Source organism: Chlorocebus sabaeus, chromosome 12 (genome assembly GCF_047675955.1).
Source record: "Chlorocebus sabaeus isolate Y175 chromosome 12, mChlSab1.0.hap1, whole genome shotgun sequence".
Lineage (NCBI taxonomy): Eukaryota > Metazoa > Chordata > Mammalia > Primates > Cercopithecidae > Chlorocebus > Chlorocebus sabaeus.
This window is the reverse complement of record NC_132915.1, coordinates 112,170,924-112,187,041: the sequence shown is the minus strand read 5'-3', so window position 1 is coordinate 112,187,041 and position 16,118 is coordinate 112,170,924. Positions and strand designations below refer to the sequence as shown.

General features: G+C 50.8%; 1 protein-coding gene across 4 annotated transcripts in view; it reads left to right on the top strand.

Annotated features, from left to right (window-relative positions):
- CAMSAP1 (calmodulin regulated spectrin associated protein 1) overlaps positions 1 to 16,118 on the top strand; it is a 103,792-nt gene that overhangs the window by 12,096 nt on the left and 75,578 nt on the right. For 3 of the 4 annotated variants that reach the window (XM_037987010.2, XM_008005665.3, XM_037987011.2), the window contains 2 exons: positions 12,930 to 13,192; positions 14,211 to 14,372. In XM_037987010.2, the coding sequence (XP_037842938.2) occupies positions 12,930 to 13,192; positions 14,211 to 14,372 (425 nt within the window). Of the gene's footprint in view, positions 1 to 12,929; positions 13,193 to 13,380; positions 13,489 to 14,210; positions 14,373 to 16,118 lie in introns of those variants that run through there. The other variant, XM_037987013.2, reaches the window with a different exon arrangement.

Sequence of the window (16,118 nt, the reverse complement as noted above, 5' to 3'; positions counted from 1 at the left end):
TTTTGTTTTTGGGTGTATCTCTTTGTATAATTTCTTAGTGATTGCTCTGGGTATTACGGTATACTTATGTGACTTACAACAGTTTACTGATATCCTTTTTTTTACTGTTGTCAGTGAAATGCGGAGACCTTTTTTCCATTTAGCTGCCCTTACTCTCCCCACTTTTAAATACCACTGTCTTGACCATCTGACGGTGTTATAATTTTTGTCATTGTGTGTAATTTAAAAAACTCATCAGGAGGGTAGTCTGTTGTGTTTATTCATTACTCACATATCTCCATTATTTTTTCTTTCTGGTCCTCCAAGATTCCTTATTTTCTTGCTGTTTGGACAGCTTCCTTTAGCCATTCTTTAAGGTTTGACAGATTATTTTATTTTCTTTCAACAGAGAACATCTTTATTTCCTCTTCATTTTTTTAAGGATACTCTTGCTGGCTGTAGAATTTGTGGTTGGTTGACAGTTATTTTCCTTCAGCACTTGAAAACTGTGCCACTTCCCTCTGGCCTCCATAGCTTCAGATGAGAAGTCATAGTCATTGGAGTTGGTGTTCCCCTGTATGTATTGTGCCATTCCCCTCTGACTGCTTCAAAATATTTTGTCTTTAGTTTTAGAAGTATAGTCATGAGTGTCCTGGTGTGGATTTCTTAAAGAAGTTTATCTTTTTTGGAGTTCACTCAATTTCTTAAAACATTTCATTCATTTGTGTCATTCAGCACGTTTGGGAAGATTTTCTCTCTTTCTGTTGCTCTTTCTCCTCTTTGATCTGGCCTCGGGTGATAGAACCCTTGGGTCTTTTGTTATTCTCCCACAGGTCTCCGAGGCTCTGTTCTTTTCTTCATTGCGTTTTCTGCCTGTTGTTCAGATTGGGTAAATTCTCTTGATCTGACCTCAAGTTCAGTGATTCTGTCTTCTGTCATCTCAGCTATTGCTCAGCCCATCCAGTGAGTTTTAAAATGTCTGTTACTATCTTTTCCAGTTCTTCATTTGGCTCTCATTACCGAAATTTTCTGGTTTTGTTTCAGGAGAATTTATGATTACTTGGGAGTGATTTCATGCTAGTTGCTTTAAAATCCTTGTCAGATAGTTCCAACATTTGATTTATCATGGTGTTTGTGTCAGTTCATTGTCCTCTGGTTAAAGTCATTTCTGATGGCTTCCCAATCATTTTGGCTATTTTGTTAGGAAGCTCTGGGTACTGGTTTTATTTTAGCAGCAGTCACCTTGTTGAGGTTTAGCATGCAGGCCTGTCCTACTTTTGTGACGGTGGTTCTGGTGATAGTCTGACCTTCCTAGCCTTTGTGGTGCTTTTTCAGTCGCTTGACTTAGCCTCTCCCCTGGGGCTCCCGCGGGTCCCTGCTGATGTTGCTCGAGGGCAGAAGCAACTTCCTAGGCTGGGCAGCATGCTGCCTCTGGGTGGACATGGGAGTCTCTGCGCGCAGGACCAAGAGCTTCCCAGGCTGGGTGTTTGTTTTATACCCCTGCCTCTGAGGGGTGGAACATTTCAACATCACCACCAGGTACGTGGAGTGTGGCTCCTGTGCCGGTGTCCACCCCTCCCCTCAGCTGGATGGCTTCCCTCATTGGGGAGAGGAGTCCCATGACCAGTGGGGAAGGAGAGTGCCTCCTAAGCCAGATGCTGGTGATGGTGGTCCCACTTGCTGGATTACCCTGGTTCAGGGTGTGTCTAGTTTGTGGGAGGGTGTCTCAGGTCTGCCCGATGGGGAAGGAGAGTGCCTCTGGGCTGAGTGCTCTCTTGCTGTTGTCCCTGCCTGCTGGTTGTTAGTAGGGCTTGGGCTCACCTGGGGTGGTAGGTGGGACTCCCACTCCATCCAGGCCAGAATAAGTGTACCTGGGTTGCCTCTGTTGCTAGGCAGGGAGGCAGGAAGCATCAGGCCTAGGTCACCTCCTATTGGATGGGGGTCATAAGAACACCCTGTTGCTGTGTTGGTCTTCCAGTCCTGGGGCTCCAAGCCAGTTTGCCTTCCTCTTCCACTTTTCAGAGTCCTCCTTTGTCTCTTGGGTCCTCTCCAGGGTTTGTGATTGTGTTTAGAGGAGGGGAGCAGGGAGAGACAAGTCTGTGCCGTTTTGTCCTGGCCAGAAATTCCTTCTGGCTGCTTGAAAAATCTTCTCTTTGTCTTTGGATTTCATCAGTATTCCTGTGAGTTCTTTGGTCTGTAGATGTCTTTTTTTGAATCCTGCTGGCATTTTGTAGTGCTTCTTGAGACTATGGTTTCATGAGTTTTACAAGTATTGGAAGATTCTCATCCATTGTATGTTTACTGTTTCTGCCCCATTTTTTCTTCTCCTTCGTGGGCCTCCAGTTACATTTCAGTGGCATAGGGTATGTTACTTACCTTCTCTACTCTAATTTCCATTCTTCTGTCTCATTGTTCTTCACGCAGGATGCTTTAATTCTCTCATCTGTATCTAATCTGTTCCTCAGTCCATTGTATAAAGTTAAATTTAGTTACTATGTTTTTCTGTTCTGTAACTTTTCTTTCTTCTCTTTTCTTTTTACCTTTCTCCTCTTTTCTTTTTACCTTTCTCCTCTTTTTTTTCCTTTCTCCTTTTCTTTCTTCCTGCTTTTCCTGCTCTTTTCTTTTTCTCTTTTCTTTTCATTTTTTTCTTCTTTCTTTCCTCTCTCTTCTCTCTCCTTCTCATCCCTCTTCTCTTCTCCTCTATTCTTTTCTTCTTTCACTGTCTTTCTCTCTCCTTCTCTTCTCTCTTTTTTTCTTTCGACAGGATCTCATTCTGTCTCCCAGGCTGGAGTGCAGTGGTGCAGTCATGGCCCACTGTAGCCTTGAACTCCTGGGCTCAAGTGATCCTCCAGCCGCAGCTTCCTGAGGAGCAGGGACCACAGGCAGGTTCTACCTTGCCCACCTAATTTTTAAAGCTTTTTGTAGAGATAGGGTCTTGCCGTGTTGCCTAGGCTGGTCTCAAACTCCTGTACTCAAACGATCTTCCTACCTTGGCCTCTGAAAGTGTTGAGATTATAGATGCGAGCCACTGTGCCCAGCCTAGGATTTCTGATTTGTTCTTTTTTTTTTTTTTTTTTTTTGAGACAGTCTCTCTCTCTGTCGCCCAGGCTGGAGTGCAATCGTGCGATCTTGGCTTACTGCAACCTCTGCTTCCCGGGTTCAAGAGATTCTCCTGCCTTAGTCTCCCGAGTAGCTGGGATTACAGGCGCATGCCACCACGCCTGGCTAATTTTTGTGTTTTTAGTAGAGACGGGGTTTCACCACGTTGGCCAGGATGTTCTCGAACTCCTGACCTCGTGATCCACCCACCTTGGCCTCCTAGAGTGTTGGGATTACAGGCATGAGCCACTGTACCTGTCCATGATTTGTTCTTTTTTGAAAAATTTACTTATAGAGTTGGGGTCTTGCTATGTTACCCAGGCTGGTCTCCTGGGCTCAAGTGATCCACCTGCCTTTGCTTTCCAAAGTGCTGGGATTCCAGGTGTGAGCCACCACGCCCAGCCTGTTTTGTTCTTTTTCTAATCTGTCAAGTTCTTTTTTCTTCTTCTTTTGATTTTTTGTAATTTCCACTTTTCTGTCCAAAATTTTAATCGTGTCTTTTTTGTTGCCATTGTTTGAAGCATGGTAACTGAAAGTCTATGGCTGGTATCTCAAGTTGTAGGGTCCTGCAGGCCTGTTTCATCACCTTTGGTCTCCAGCAGTTTATTATGAAGTGTCTGCATGTGGTTTTCTAGGCTTTTTGAGCCTGTAAATGGGTGTCTTTCACCAGATTTGGGGAGATTTGGGCCATGTTTATTCATATACTTTTTTGCACCAACCTTTTCTCTACTGACACAGTGTTGGAACTTTTGACATCATCTCATACTTGCCATTTTATCCCATCAGTTTCTTCTCTCTGTTCTTCAGATTGGGATTGTTTCTGTTGATCTATTTTCAGATTCACTGACTCCTCTGTCGTTGCCATTCTGTTGAGCGCATCCGGTGAATTTTAGGTTGCCATTGTACTTTTTAGTCCTGAAATTTTTGTTCTAGTTTTTAATTTCTCTATTGAGAACTTCTATTTTTTCATATATTTTAAGAGAGTGTATGTAGCTTTACCTCATGGAACTTATAATAGCTGTTTTAAAGTCTTTGATAACTTAACATCTGGGTCATTTTGGGGTTGGCCTCTGTTGGTTGTCTTTTCCCTTGAAAATTGGTCACATTTTCCTTGTTCTTTGTTGAATAATTATGGATTGGGCTCTGGACATTTTGAACATCATGCTGTGAGACTGGTTTCTGGGTCCTGTTAAAGTCCTTTGGATAATGTTGATTTTGCTTTGCAGCTGGGTTGCAATAAAGCCCATTGGGTTCAGCCCAGGAGTCTGTTTTGCTGTCATGGGTGGTGGCTGGAGTGTTGGTTCAGCTTTCACAGCCTTGGCCTGTGGCCCCAGGCTTGCCCAAGGCACACACAGCTCAGGAGTCAGCCCGGATCGTGCAGGCTGATGTATGTCTCTGGGGATCCCTCTCCAGCTCTCCTTTTGTGGATTCCCTCCACACTTTCTGGCTCCGAGGAAGCCTTCTTCCTCAGCCACTGCCTGGAAAGATGGGGCTTTTCTCCTTCCTCACCCCACGCCTGGGCTTCCCTGTTTCCGCTGCTCGTGCTGCTACTGCACAGCTCTGTGACTGCAACCAGCTGGGTCAGGCTGGGAGAGAAAAGTGGGAGCCCTCAGGATTGCCCCTCCAGCTTGTAGGGGCCCCTTTTCCTGGTCCTCTGGCCAGAGAAAGACAGGGTTTCTCTCCGAGCCTGGCTGTCTGGGGCTGCCCTCAGGTCCAGCCAGGGCAGGAAAGAGAAAATGAACCTGAGGAGTCCCCCGTTTCGGGTTCCGTCTTCAGGATGGACCCTCCTCCCCAATGTGCCTGCTGTGGCTTACTTTCCAGAGTCCTTAGGTAAGTGTTTGTCTCTTGCCTAGAGTTTTTAGCTGTCGTCAGCGGGAAAGAGGGGCTGTCTTGAACTGTCTTCATCTTGGCAGACTTCAGGAGTCTGGGAGCTTGCTTCTATTACTGTTTCTGCTGGCTTTTGCTCATGATGTCTTGTCATTTTGCTTAACTGACCATTGTATGTGAAAGATTTGGAAATAATCTGAGGCCTAAGATGTCATCTTTTCCCAGGAGCAGTGTCCGTCGACTTTCGGTGGTCCTTTTAGAGACAGGAACAGATCTGGTCATCCCACGCGAGGCCCTGGTGGAGGTGCCTCAGAGCTGTGCTCTAGTACCCCTGAGGCTGGGCTGCTTCAAGTTCGCTCCTGCTCCTGGGTGCAGCCTTTCAAGTTTCCCACCCAGAGTATGTAGTAGGTGTCACTGGGCAGGACCCGGAGTCCAGATTTTGTCCTTGGAAAGGTGCAGTGCCAGAAATGCAGCCTGCCATCTTTACCACCTCTCGTGGGATGGACAGCTCCTCCCAGGCACCCTCGGGGGAGAGCGTGGTCCAGGAAGCGGGGCGGGTTCTCTGGATTGCGTCTTCTTCCTGAACTTGGCCTGGTGATTCCTCACCACCCGGTTGGGCGACCAGAGCCCCCTGCAGGTGTGGATTGTGTGTGTGTAGCCTCCTGCAGGTGTGGATTGTGTGTGCGGAGGCTCTGTGGGTGTGAGCTGTGTGTGTGTAGCATCCTATGGGTGTCAGTTGTGCGTGCGGAGCCTCCAAGGGTGTGGGTTGGGCGTGTGGAGCCTCTGCGGGTGTGAGCTGTGTGCACCGTCCTGCTGTGTCTGCCACTGGGGTTTGCTGGCCTAGCGCGGGGTCCACTGTGCCTGGAAGGAGGCTTCCTCCCACCCCGTCCCGAGGGGCCTCCCATGCGCCTTTGCCCACATTTGCTCCGTGCTTCCTTTCCAGGCTCAGGCTGTGCAGTTTGTGTTTTGGTTGCAGTGGCTGTGCCCCTTGGGGGTCTCGAGATTTCTTTGTGAGCTTGGGGAAGTGAGCTACGGGTGGGAGCTTATGGGGAGAGAACCTGGTGCCAGCACCTTTTCTGATGGGTTTCTGAGGTGTGAATGAGGATGGCCGGCCAGGCCTCAGGTGCAGAACCTCTGGCCTTAGAGTTTGTGCTCCGCTCTTACGATCCCATGCCCTCCCACAGCCTCTCAGAAGAGCTCAGGGGAAGGAGGAGGAGGGGCTATGAGGGTTGCCCCTTAGTGTCTGCCTCCCGGCCCATTGGGGTCACTGTCACTGTGCTCATGAGATGGCCCAGGGCGGCTGCTGGCAGGCGGGCTCTGCGGCCCCTCCAACCTCTCCTCACCAGCACGTGGCCTCTGCTCCAGGCTTGGTCTTTCTCCACACTGGGGCTTCTCTTTGCTGAGAGTTCTGTGAGTTTCTGGGAGTGTTTTTGTTTCGTTCAGGCTTCTGCATGTGCTTCTTGGGGCATTGTTCCACAGTCACTTTGAATTCCTTGTCAGTCAGTACCAACTTTGGGGACGTTGCTTTTTCTCCTGGGTGTTGCAGGTTTTCCTGTGGGTCTTTCTTTTTTGTTAAGGAGCTTTGGGTTGTGTGTTGGGCATTTGGAATATTGTATTTGGAGGCCACGGGTCCTGTTGGAAGCCTGAGATGTTGGTTTTGGTTTGTTCCAGCAGTTAGTCCACCCAGTTACGTCGAGTCTGCAGGCCCTGGCCTGCCTTCTGGGGGCTACTGTTGAGCGTGGGTTTCATTTTCGGTCTTTATCCTGCTGCTCTGGCTGGGCTGCAGGCTGTGGCTCTCAAAGTGGCTGCTGTGCCACTGTAGTTGCTTTAGGAGTGGCCAGGATGTGACGCAGATTTAAAGGGTCCCTCTCTCCAGCCCACTGTTCTCTGGGACCCTCTCCCCTCCCTGGGAGGGGAGGAACCTGAAGGTTCCTGAGGGTCTCCCTTCCTGGCCTTCTGGCTGGAAGCCAGGTCTGCACCTGAGCCTGGTGTGGCATGGCCGGGCCGGTGCCCTGTGGGGTGCGCGCTTGTCTGTGTACCTGGTGCTCCGCTGTTGAGGTGCCGTTTGTTACTGGTTGTCCCTGGGTGGGGGTCAGGTGGTCTTGGCCCTGTGGGGACCATTACATCAACTTTTCTTGTCCTTGTGTCTGGCCCCTCCAGGATGGAGCTGGGGCGTGGACCACTGGTTGCCTTTACCTCGAGTTGGAATTATTTCCGTTGGCTCCTTACATCCAAACAGGAAGAGTATCCACGTTTTCCAGGTGTAGATGCTCACAGCCACCTTTGGGGCCTCTCTGGAGGTGACTCTCTCAGTGTCAAATGCTGATAGCCAGTCCGCCCACGGGGACATTCTGGGTGAGTTGGTCTCAGCTCCCAGGTGGCTCAGACAAGCAGCAGAGCAGAGACTCACTGTCCTGCACATCTCGGGGCTGTGCCTGGCACTGCAGTGGCCTGATCTCTTTTCCTGGGGCTGAGTTGGAGGCTGCGGGAGGAGCTGGCTTTAGGTTGGGCAGTGGCCGCAGTTGTGGCACCTGCCAGAGGGGTCTTTGCCGTGTGCCGCCGTGGAAGAGCCGGCGGTTGGTGTGGGCACCTCCTCCCGAGCCCTGTGCAGGTGCCGCGGGAGGGCTGCAGTCGACAGATGGCCACTTCCTCACCTGCCCTTTCATCCTCATTTCGATAATAGTGACGGAAGGAATAACAGCTGAGACTCCTGTGTGCGTCCATGGAGCTTAGGCTCAGCTGGTGCAGGGCGGGAGATGGACCCTTTCATAGTTCAGAATGGACAGGTAGGGGGCCAAGGTTCAGAGGGTCCAGTAGGAGGCCGAGCTAGGACTCTGGGCCAGGTGGCTTTGCTGGGCCCTGCCCTTGGGAGACTCCAGCGCTCCAACTCCTACTCTCCGTCAGCTGCCACCCTTCTGAGTTCCTCCTGCACTTGGTGTTGACCCCACTGCAGACTGGTTAGAGTCTTCTGACCCCTTCCCAGGGCCTTTCTTTGCAGCTCCCACTGAGGCCTGCCCCGTAGCAGTCCAGCAGCCACCGCAAATGTGCTGCTCATGGGTACTGATGCAGCAGTCCGAGGAGTGACAGACAGCGCTGCCACCCTGACAGTGCCGTTGCCGACTCAGTCTCTAGTCTCTGTGGGCCCCTGCCCTGCCCGTGTCCTTGTTTGACTTTCACTCTGCCCCCTGTAGCCGCACTTCTCCTTACTTCCTCCAGGCCGGACCCTCCCTCTCAGCAGATGCCCTGTCTCCTGCTTAACGTAGTAAGACAAACTGCAGGTGCTGATGGGCTGCCCACCCCTTCCCTGCGTCTGTACCCTGACCCAGTGGAAGACGCTGCCCCGCCTGGGCCCTGTGTCCCTCCCCTCCGCCTCCCGAGGGGCCTCCTTCCTCAGGAGCAGCCCCCTCCTCTTCAGCTGCTCCTGTTGATTGGGTTTTCTTTTTGTCAACATTTCTCCAATCCTTAAAACAGACACATCTCTCTTGACCACACTTTCCTCTCAGAGCAGAGGCATAATTCCCGCTATCCTCACTTCCTTCCTTGTGTGCCTGCGGCCGTCTCTTCACCAGTTCTCAGAATGCTCTTCTTGAGGCTGCCAGCTGAGTCCAGCGGGCTCTGTGGTATTCATGCATGCATCCTTCTGAGCCTTCCCAGTTGCTCGCTGCCCCTTCAAAACCTTCTCCTGTGGCCTTGGCAGCACCATGTTCTGGCCCTGCCCCGCTCTCGGTTCACTTGTCTGTTTTTTTGGCTTCTCTCCCGACGTCTGTCCTGTGGGCTTGGTGTCCTCAAGTTGCCTTGACCAGCTTCTCCCACCATGCCCGGCTGTCACTGGATGACTCGTCCCCCTGGGTATCAATGGCTGTGTATATGTAATGGGTTCCAAACCACGTCTCCAGCTGGTCCTTTTACTCTAGTGCTTCCAGTCTCCACGCCTCCCCGTTAGAAAGCTCCCTTTGGGTCCCACAGGCTCATCTCTCCTGTGCCCGACTGCCCTCCTCCTCCACGCTGCTGGTTTCTTGTATTAGGAAAAGGGACCGTCCTGCTCCAGGCTAGCAGGAATTACAAGTTTGGTGTCTTTGTCGTACTGCATCAGGCACAGGCCTGCTGCTAACGCCTCCTTGGTGGTGGCGCCCCTTCCCGGGGCTGCCTGCCTGTGTCAGCCTCCATTGTCTGTCCTGGCGATGACCACAGCAGCCTCCTGAGTCCAGGCTCATTCTCCAGTCTTGTTTACAGGGAACTCTAGCAGATGGGGTCTCCTTATCCTCTGGCTTCTCTGACCCCCTTACTTGACATGGTCTCATTCCATTCCTTGTGTGCCTGCCTAAGCCTGTCTCACTCTGCTCACAGATCCCACAGTGTCCAGTTCCTCCTGGTGCAGGCATGCATGAAAACCTGGTGAGTTAATGAATGAAACATCCAGTTTGCCTCTCCTGTGCAATTCTGAACTGTTGTCATTTGCTAAAATTCTCTTAACAGGTTCATTTTCATGTTTTCGTCTCCCTCTCTCCTACCCACCCCCCTGCTGGCTGCTTCCTTCCCTAAGAAATTTCTCCATCTGCACATCCCACTGCCCCCCTGCCCTACTCCTCAGTGCAGGACTGGTGTCTGTTGCACCTCAGTCCCCCAGCACTCATCCTGTGTGACATCCCTCCGTATTGCATGGAAATTACCTGTTGACTTTTCAGTTGTCTTACGAAGCTCAGCCTGAGAACACTGACTTTATCTCTTTCTGTTTGACTCGGTGACATTTTTGTACATTTTCTGGCTAACATGGGTACTTAATAATTGTCGAATGAATGTGTATTAATTCTGACAGTCTTACTAGTTTGTAGAAACAACAACAAAAACAAGAAACTACTAGAAGTATATTGAAGGCATTAGAAAGTTTTTTTTTTTTTTTTGTAGGTATTGATTTTGATAGAACATTAAACGTTCTAGAACTGTGCACATCCAACTCGTGCAGTAGCTGCCTTCATTGAAGCTGATTACTCATGGACAAGTTCAGTATCTGAGGGCAGAACTGCCGTGGCAGGGCCATGGAGGAGCGTGGCCACTGTCACCCTGTGGGGGGTCTGGCCAGGGTCTTCCTTAGGTCGGATGGGAAGGAGTGACATACAGTTAGGAGGGCTTCGCCACTGTCTGAAGCTTTTATCTTTAGTAAGTGCGTCGTTTGCCTTTAACTCTCATTTTCCTACATCTGAAATTGATGTGAATTAGTTGTGTTATGCATATTCATATATGATTCAAAAAGGTGATTATATGAATCACTTTATATTGATTAATTTTAAAAGTGGGCCACCCTATGGCAAACGTTTCTACTTTTGGTAGATTGTAAAAGAGAAACTTAAATCAGAGCTGTGGTTGCTTTTTCCAGCCTAGCCAGGTTTCTGGATCTGTGACGTAGGCTCCGCCATTCTCCCTGGGGCTCACCCTGCTTCCATCTAAGGCCAGTCCTCCACTTACGTGCCTGTTCCATCGCCCCCTCTGCACAGAGCCATCACTCTGAGGGGTCCCCGGGGGACTTTCTCCTCAGCTGTGCCAGTTTCTGCTCTCCTAGGGGGGCTGCATCACAATTGTCCAAGTGGGAGGAGAGGGTGACTTGGACCAGGCTGATTAGACTCGAGGTGCCCCCAGACATCTGCATGGAGATGTCAGGTAGGCAGTTCAGGGAAGTGGTCGGGGCCAGAACTGTACATTTGGGGATGACTGTGTGTCTGTGGTATTTCTAGCCATGAGACTGAATCAGGTCATTAGAGAGGAGATAGGAAGTGCCCCTTCCAGTATTTGGGGAAATGAGGGGCAGCTGGCCTAGGAGATGGGGATGGAGCAGCCAGTGAGATCAGGAGACAGAGGCCAGGTGTCCCGAAAGTCAGGAGAAAGGCAGCTCCCTCCAAGAGCCCTGACTAGGTGGGCTGCTGGTGTGGTCAGTTGAGTAAGAGGAAGGCTGAGAGTGACTGTTGCATCTTTCCCCCAGCAGCCGGTGTGAACTGCTGCAAACGTTGTCAGGTTATGGGATCCCTCGCTCAGTGCCCTCCCCTGACTTCCCTCCACGACCCATGGGTGCACGCTCCACAGGCCGCCTGTCCCTGGCCACCTTGCTCCTGTTTCCTGGGACGTCTCAGGCGTGTGCAAGGTGGCTCTGGGCGCACCTCTGCAGGTCAGCTTTCCTTGAGCAGTTTGTAAGGAAAGCAGAAGTCTTCCTGCTGTGCTTGGCGTTGGGTTCTGTTCCTTGTGTTACTGCTGGGCTCTGTTGTATTTCAAAAGTTCCGACGATTTCAGATTAGGAAGCTACTCGATGTGGTCAGCAAGTATAGGATGTGAGTCTGTTAACGTCTGCTAAGCCAGCCTTCCATAGCTGGAGCGCTGTCCGCCCCTGGGTTGCTGTGGTGACCTAATCATTGTGTACAATGGTGCTTAAAACAAAAATGCTGTGTAAACGGTGGCTGCTGCCATTTAGAAATAAACCAGCTGTGAGGTGCTCAGATTGTGGGGAAATGACCAGACTCCACGGGACCATAATGAAGTGACTCAGGGCTCAGGAAAACAGTGAAGGAAGCCAGAAGAGATAGCAGCAGAGAGAGAGAGGGGTGCTGTGGGGACCATGGCCACAGCTGGTTCTTCCCTGGGGAAGAGCTTAGGAGAGCTTGGCTCTGAGCTCAAGACAGGTTTGTTAGTGTCCCCGTGAACGCCTCTGGTGTTACCGGTTGTCTCAATACGAGGAATCAGTGGGGTTTCTTCGTGAGCTGTTCTGTGGGGACGGTAGTCCTTTCTAAACTCTGTGGAGGTGGGAGTGTCTGTACCTCCTGGCAGATTGTTGAGCATGGGGCACATTAAAGACCTGGGGGTCACATGTTTCCCAAATGCATCTGACCGTAGAGACGTCCCTTGTCCTCCATCTTCAGTGGGACAGCCGTTGACGTCTTGTGAGACAGTGCGAGGGGCATAGTGGCACAGCTAGAAAACTGGGTGAGGCCAGCCATGACACATTCAGTGTCCTGTGTGTATGCTGCTCCTGTGATGTTTGTGTGGAAGGTGGCGTGTGTTGCAGCCGGAAGTATACAGTAGGCTCTCTGGATCAGATTGTGTAGGTTCAGGCTGGTCTCTGCCTCCTGTGGCCTTCAGCAAGTCACTTACTTTCTCTGTGCCTCAGTTTCTCATTTGTAACGTGTGGATGGTAGTCCTCATTTGAGGGCACTGCAGTGGCAAGATTAAGTAGCATAGTTCATGTCAAGAATTTGATGCTGCCTGGTCCAAAAATGGAAAAAGGCTGATTGCTGCTGCTGCTGTGTCGTTGTCATGGTTACAGTGGCACCACGCCTGCCTGGCTGCCTCTTCTGTAAAGACCATGGGTGTCCAGCCTCTGTTATTACTTCCGATTTTCATGTCAGAAAGAGGATGCTGGGCACCCTCCCTGGGCTGATGCTGGCCATGCCCACATGCCCTCTCTGCTGGTGTCACCAGGCACTACATGGTCCTCGCCTGTGCTGGTTTCCCCTCAGCCCCATTAACACCCTCAGGGCTCCCATGCCTACCTTCTTACTACTGTTAAGTTAGGACAGTCGTCCATTGAGGTCAAGTGGCGGAGGTCACAAAATGATTTCAGTTGTCTGTATTCAACAGAGTAGTCTGAGATGCTACAGTTGCCTTTGTAAGCACAGAAGACAACAGAATTATTGAGACACCTGGAGCCTTTTCATGTTGTTAGTTGCCCATTTAATCAATCAATCAATTAATTTTTTGAGACTTGGTCTCCCTCTGTTGCCCAGGCTGGAGTACAGTGGTACGGTGATAGTTCACTGCAACCTTGAACTCCTGGCTGAAGCAGTCCTCCTGCCCCAGCCTCCCAAAGTGCTGGGACTACAGTGGCACACCACTGCGCCCAGCCATTCTCCTTTTTTTGATTGTGCCTTTTGTCTGGGATTGCACTGGAAGGGGCTCCCATGTGGGCCCTTGTTGTGGTGCTGCTCAGGACGCATGTGGATCTTGTATGTCATGCTCACCTGGTCATCCCCTCCCTGTCTTAGATAACATCCCCGAGGACCTCAGAGACCCTTTCTACGTTGACCAGTATGAGCAGGAGCACATTAAGCCGCCTGTTATCAAGCTTCTCCTGTCCAGCGAGCTGTACTGCCGTGTCTGCAGCCTCATCCTGAAAGGGGACCAGGTGGCCGCCTTACAGGGACACCAGTCTGTCATCCAGGCCCTGTCCCGGAAAGGGATCTATGTGATGGAGAGTGATGACACCCCCGTGACAGAGTCCGACCTCAGTCGCGCACCCATAAAAATGGTGAGTGGTCTGCGGTGGCCGCCCCCAGGGGCCATCCTCTGGAGCCGTGGGCTCTCGTGTGGCGCACCTGGCGCGTGGATGGTGTGAACACGGTGTGCAGCGAGGTGGTGGAGACCCGTGCTTTTGCACACTGTCGTTCCTTAGGAAACTGCATCTCTTTTAAAGCACATGACTATTGTGGAGGATGGGGAAAAGAGAGCTTCCACTGAGCCCTTTTTCTCATTGGGAATGCTCTGTGAATGCTGAGATTGGAGTGAGGCGTATTAATACAGATACTTGAGGCAGACTCTATACAGGTGAGAAATGTAATTGTCGCGCCCATTCTGTTAGGTTGTTTCATGCATACTTTGTGCTAAAATAACTCAGTCTGCTTTTTTCTCCCCCAAGTATCCCACCCCCATCTTTCTCTGAAGGCTTGCTACTGGTGTGCCTTTTGCAGAGTGTTCTGGGTCAGGGCCGTTCTCGGTGCCTTCTGCACTGCCTTTGTTTGGTTGCTCCCATGGCATTCCCGCTGAGACCGGGTGCCATGCGGTGGGTGAAGAGAGTGTTACTCCTGTCGTGTGAGGAAGCTGCACTAAGTCGTGGTGCAGCTGTAGCAGGTAGAGCTCTGGACTAGGAGCCTGGGCCCTTTGGTGGGCAGTTGGCCTGGGACAGGTCTCCTGTCTGCCTTCCCACAGTCATGACGTGGGAATCGCCTTGCCTTTCCTGGGAGTCCCGCAGGGCTGTTGAGGAAATAATAAATGACAGTGTGAGACAGTGCACCATGGGCCGCAGGGCTGGCCTGCCTGCCTAAGAACGGACTCCTGTTTCCTAGCGGTCTCAAGGCTTGGCCAGAAATGCCAGGCTTGAAATAGTGATGGTGAGGGGAGGCAGGTCTCAGGTCTGAGTATCTCTTCAGACAGAAAGGGCGAGGGATGAAGAAATTAGGCCAGGATTCTGAGTATGAGCAGGTTCTCTGCATCAGAACCTGGTAAGAGGGGTGGGTTTGAGGGATTATAGCTGCTGCCTCTGCCCCTAGAGTGCCCACATGGCGATGGTGGACGCCCTGATGATGGCCTACACTGTGGAGATGATCAGCATCGAGAAGGTGGTGGCCAGCGTCAAGCGCTTCTCAACGTTCAGTGCCTCGAAAGAACTTCCGTACGACCTCGAGGACGCCATGGTGTTCTGGATCAACAAGGTGAGTGCCCTGCCTAGATGTGGCGTGTGACTCTGCTCCTGTGTCTGGTCCCCTTTTCACTTGAGAGCAGCACACTTTGTCATGCTGAGACCCAGCTCTTCATTCGGGACAAATCATATTTTGTGTCCAGAAATGTGTCTGCTGTAGTTAAAAAGAAGCAAAGCAAGCAGACGTTGTTCCCGCAGGCCGAGAGTAGAGGGTGATGCATTTATGTCTGAAAATGCAGCACATGTCGGTGATTTAAGTGCCTTAAAAATTTTTTTTTTTTTTTTTTTTTTTTGAGACGGAGTCTCCGCTCTGTCGCCCAGGCTGGAGTGCAGTGGCGCGATTTCCACTCACTGCAAGTTCCGCCTCCCGGGTTTACGCCATTCTCCTGCCTCAGCCTCCCATGTAGCTCGGACTACAGGCGCCCGCCACCGCGCCCGGCTAATTTTTTTTTGTATTTTTAGTAGAGATGGGATTTCACCGTGTTAGCCAGGATGGTCTCGATCTCCTGACCTCGTGATTCGCCCGTCTCGGCCTCCCAAAGTGCTGGGATTACAGGCTTGAGCCACCGCGCCCGGCCAAAAAAAATTTTTTTTTGAGACAGGGTCTCACTCTGTCTCCCAGGCTGGAGTACAGTGGCACAATCATGGCTCACTGCAGCCTTGACCTCCCAGGCTCCAAGTGATCCTCCCGCCTCAGCCTCCTGAATAGCTGGCATCACAGGCACGTGCTACTATGCTTGGCTAATTTTTTTATTATTTTTATTTTTATTTTTAGTAGAGATAGAGTCTCACTCTGTTGCCCAGGCTCGTCTTGAACTCCCAGGCTCAAGCGGTCCTCCCTCTTTGGCCTCTTTAAAGTGCTGGGATTACAGGCATGAGCCACCACACCCGGCCAGTGAATAATTTCTTTTTATTTTCATAGTATGCACCTACATGCAATAAAGGAATTTATCAAAATGCCTTTAGAAGGCATTTTGATTATTAAGAAAAAAACATGGCATTTTCCCAAACGCTGTTTTCTACTTTTACATTTAGAAGCTCATAGTGTAATTTTTAATACAATATGTGTGAAGAATGTTTATTTTTAGTAGTGTAATTATAGGGTTACTTTACCAGAGGTTTTGGTTAGTAAGCATCCTGTTATGTATGTAAAAAGGTGTTGAAGTTTGTGTGTTAACACAGCGAAGAAACTAGAGGATTGCGTGGCCCGTGTAAGGCTGTATTAGTGGACCTGAGTAAGAGGCTCACGCGGGATGGCTCTGGAGTTACTGATAGTTAGCTTGCACATGCAGAGCCAGGCCGGTGCTCCATCTGCTGGTTCCCTGGAAGGCCCCTCTGTCTCTGTGACAGGCGGGTCTTTGTCAGGAGTTGGCAGAGGTTTGTGCTTTGACTTTTTCTGAGACAGTTGCTCTGCTTTTTAGCTGTTTTCCTCCCCAAGCTTGGGGTTGGGGAAGCAGGTCTTACATTTGCTTATCCTGCAGTGAGGTGGGGACAGAAAGCCACAGGGTTTTCTAGGACTCACGGGAGCCTCTGGGCCCTAGTTCGGATGTGGGTGCCAGTCAGTACCATCTCTGCCCCACTCTGCCTCTGCCCATGAGGACGCCTCTTGGTGGCGAGCGCCATGTCTTACTCATCCCTGGCTCTCACCTGACAGCGTGCGTGTGGGAAGTGCTTGCAAGAATTCTGTGAAAAATGGTGTTCAGGACTAGTTCACGTTTCCAGAGGAGCCTGAGCTTTGGGGACGCTCCTGTATCCTAGC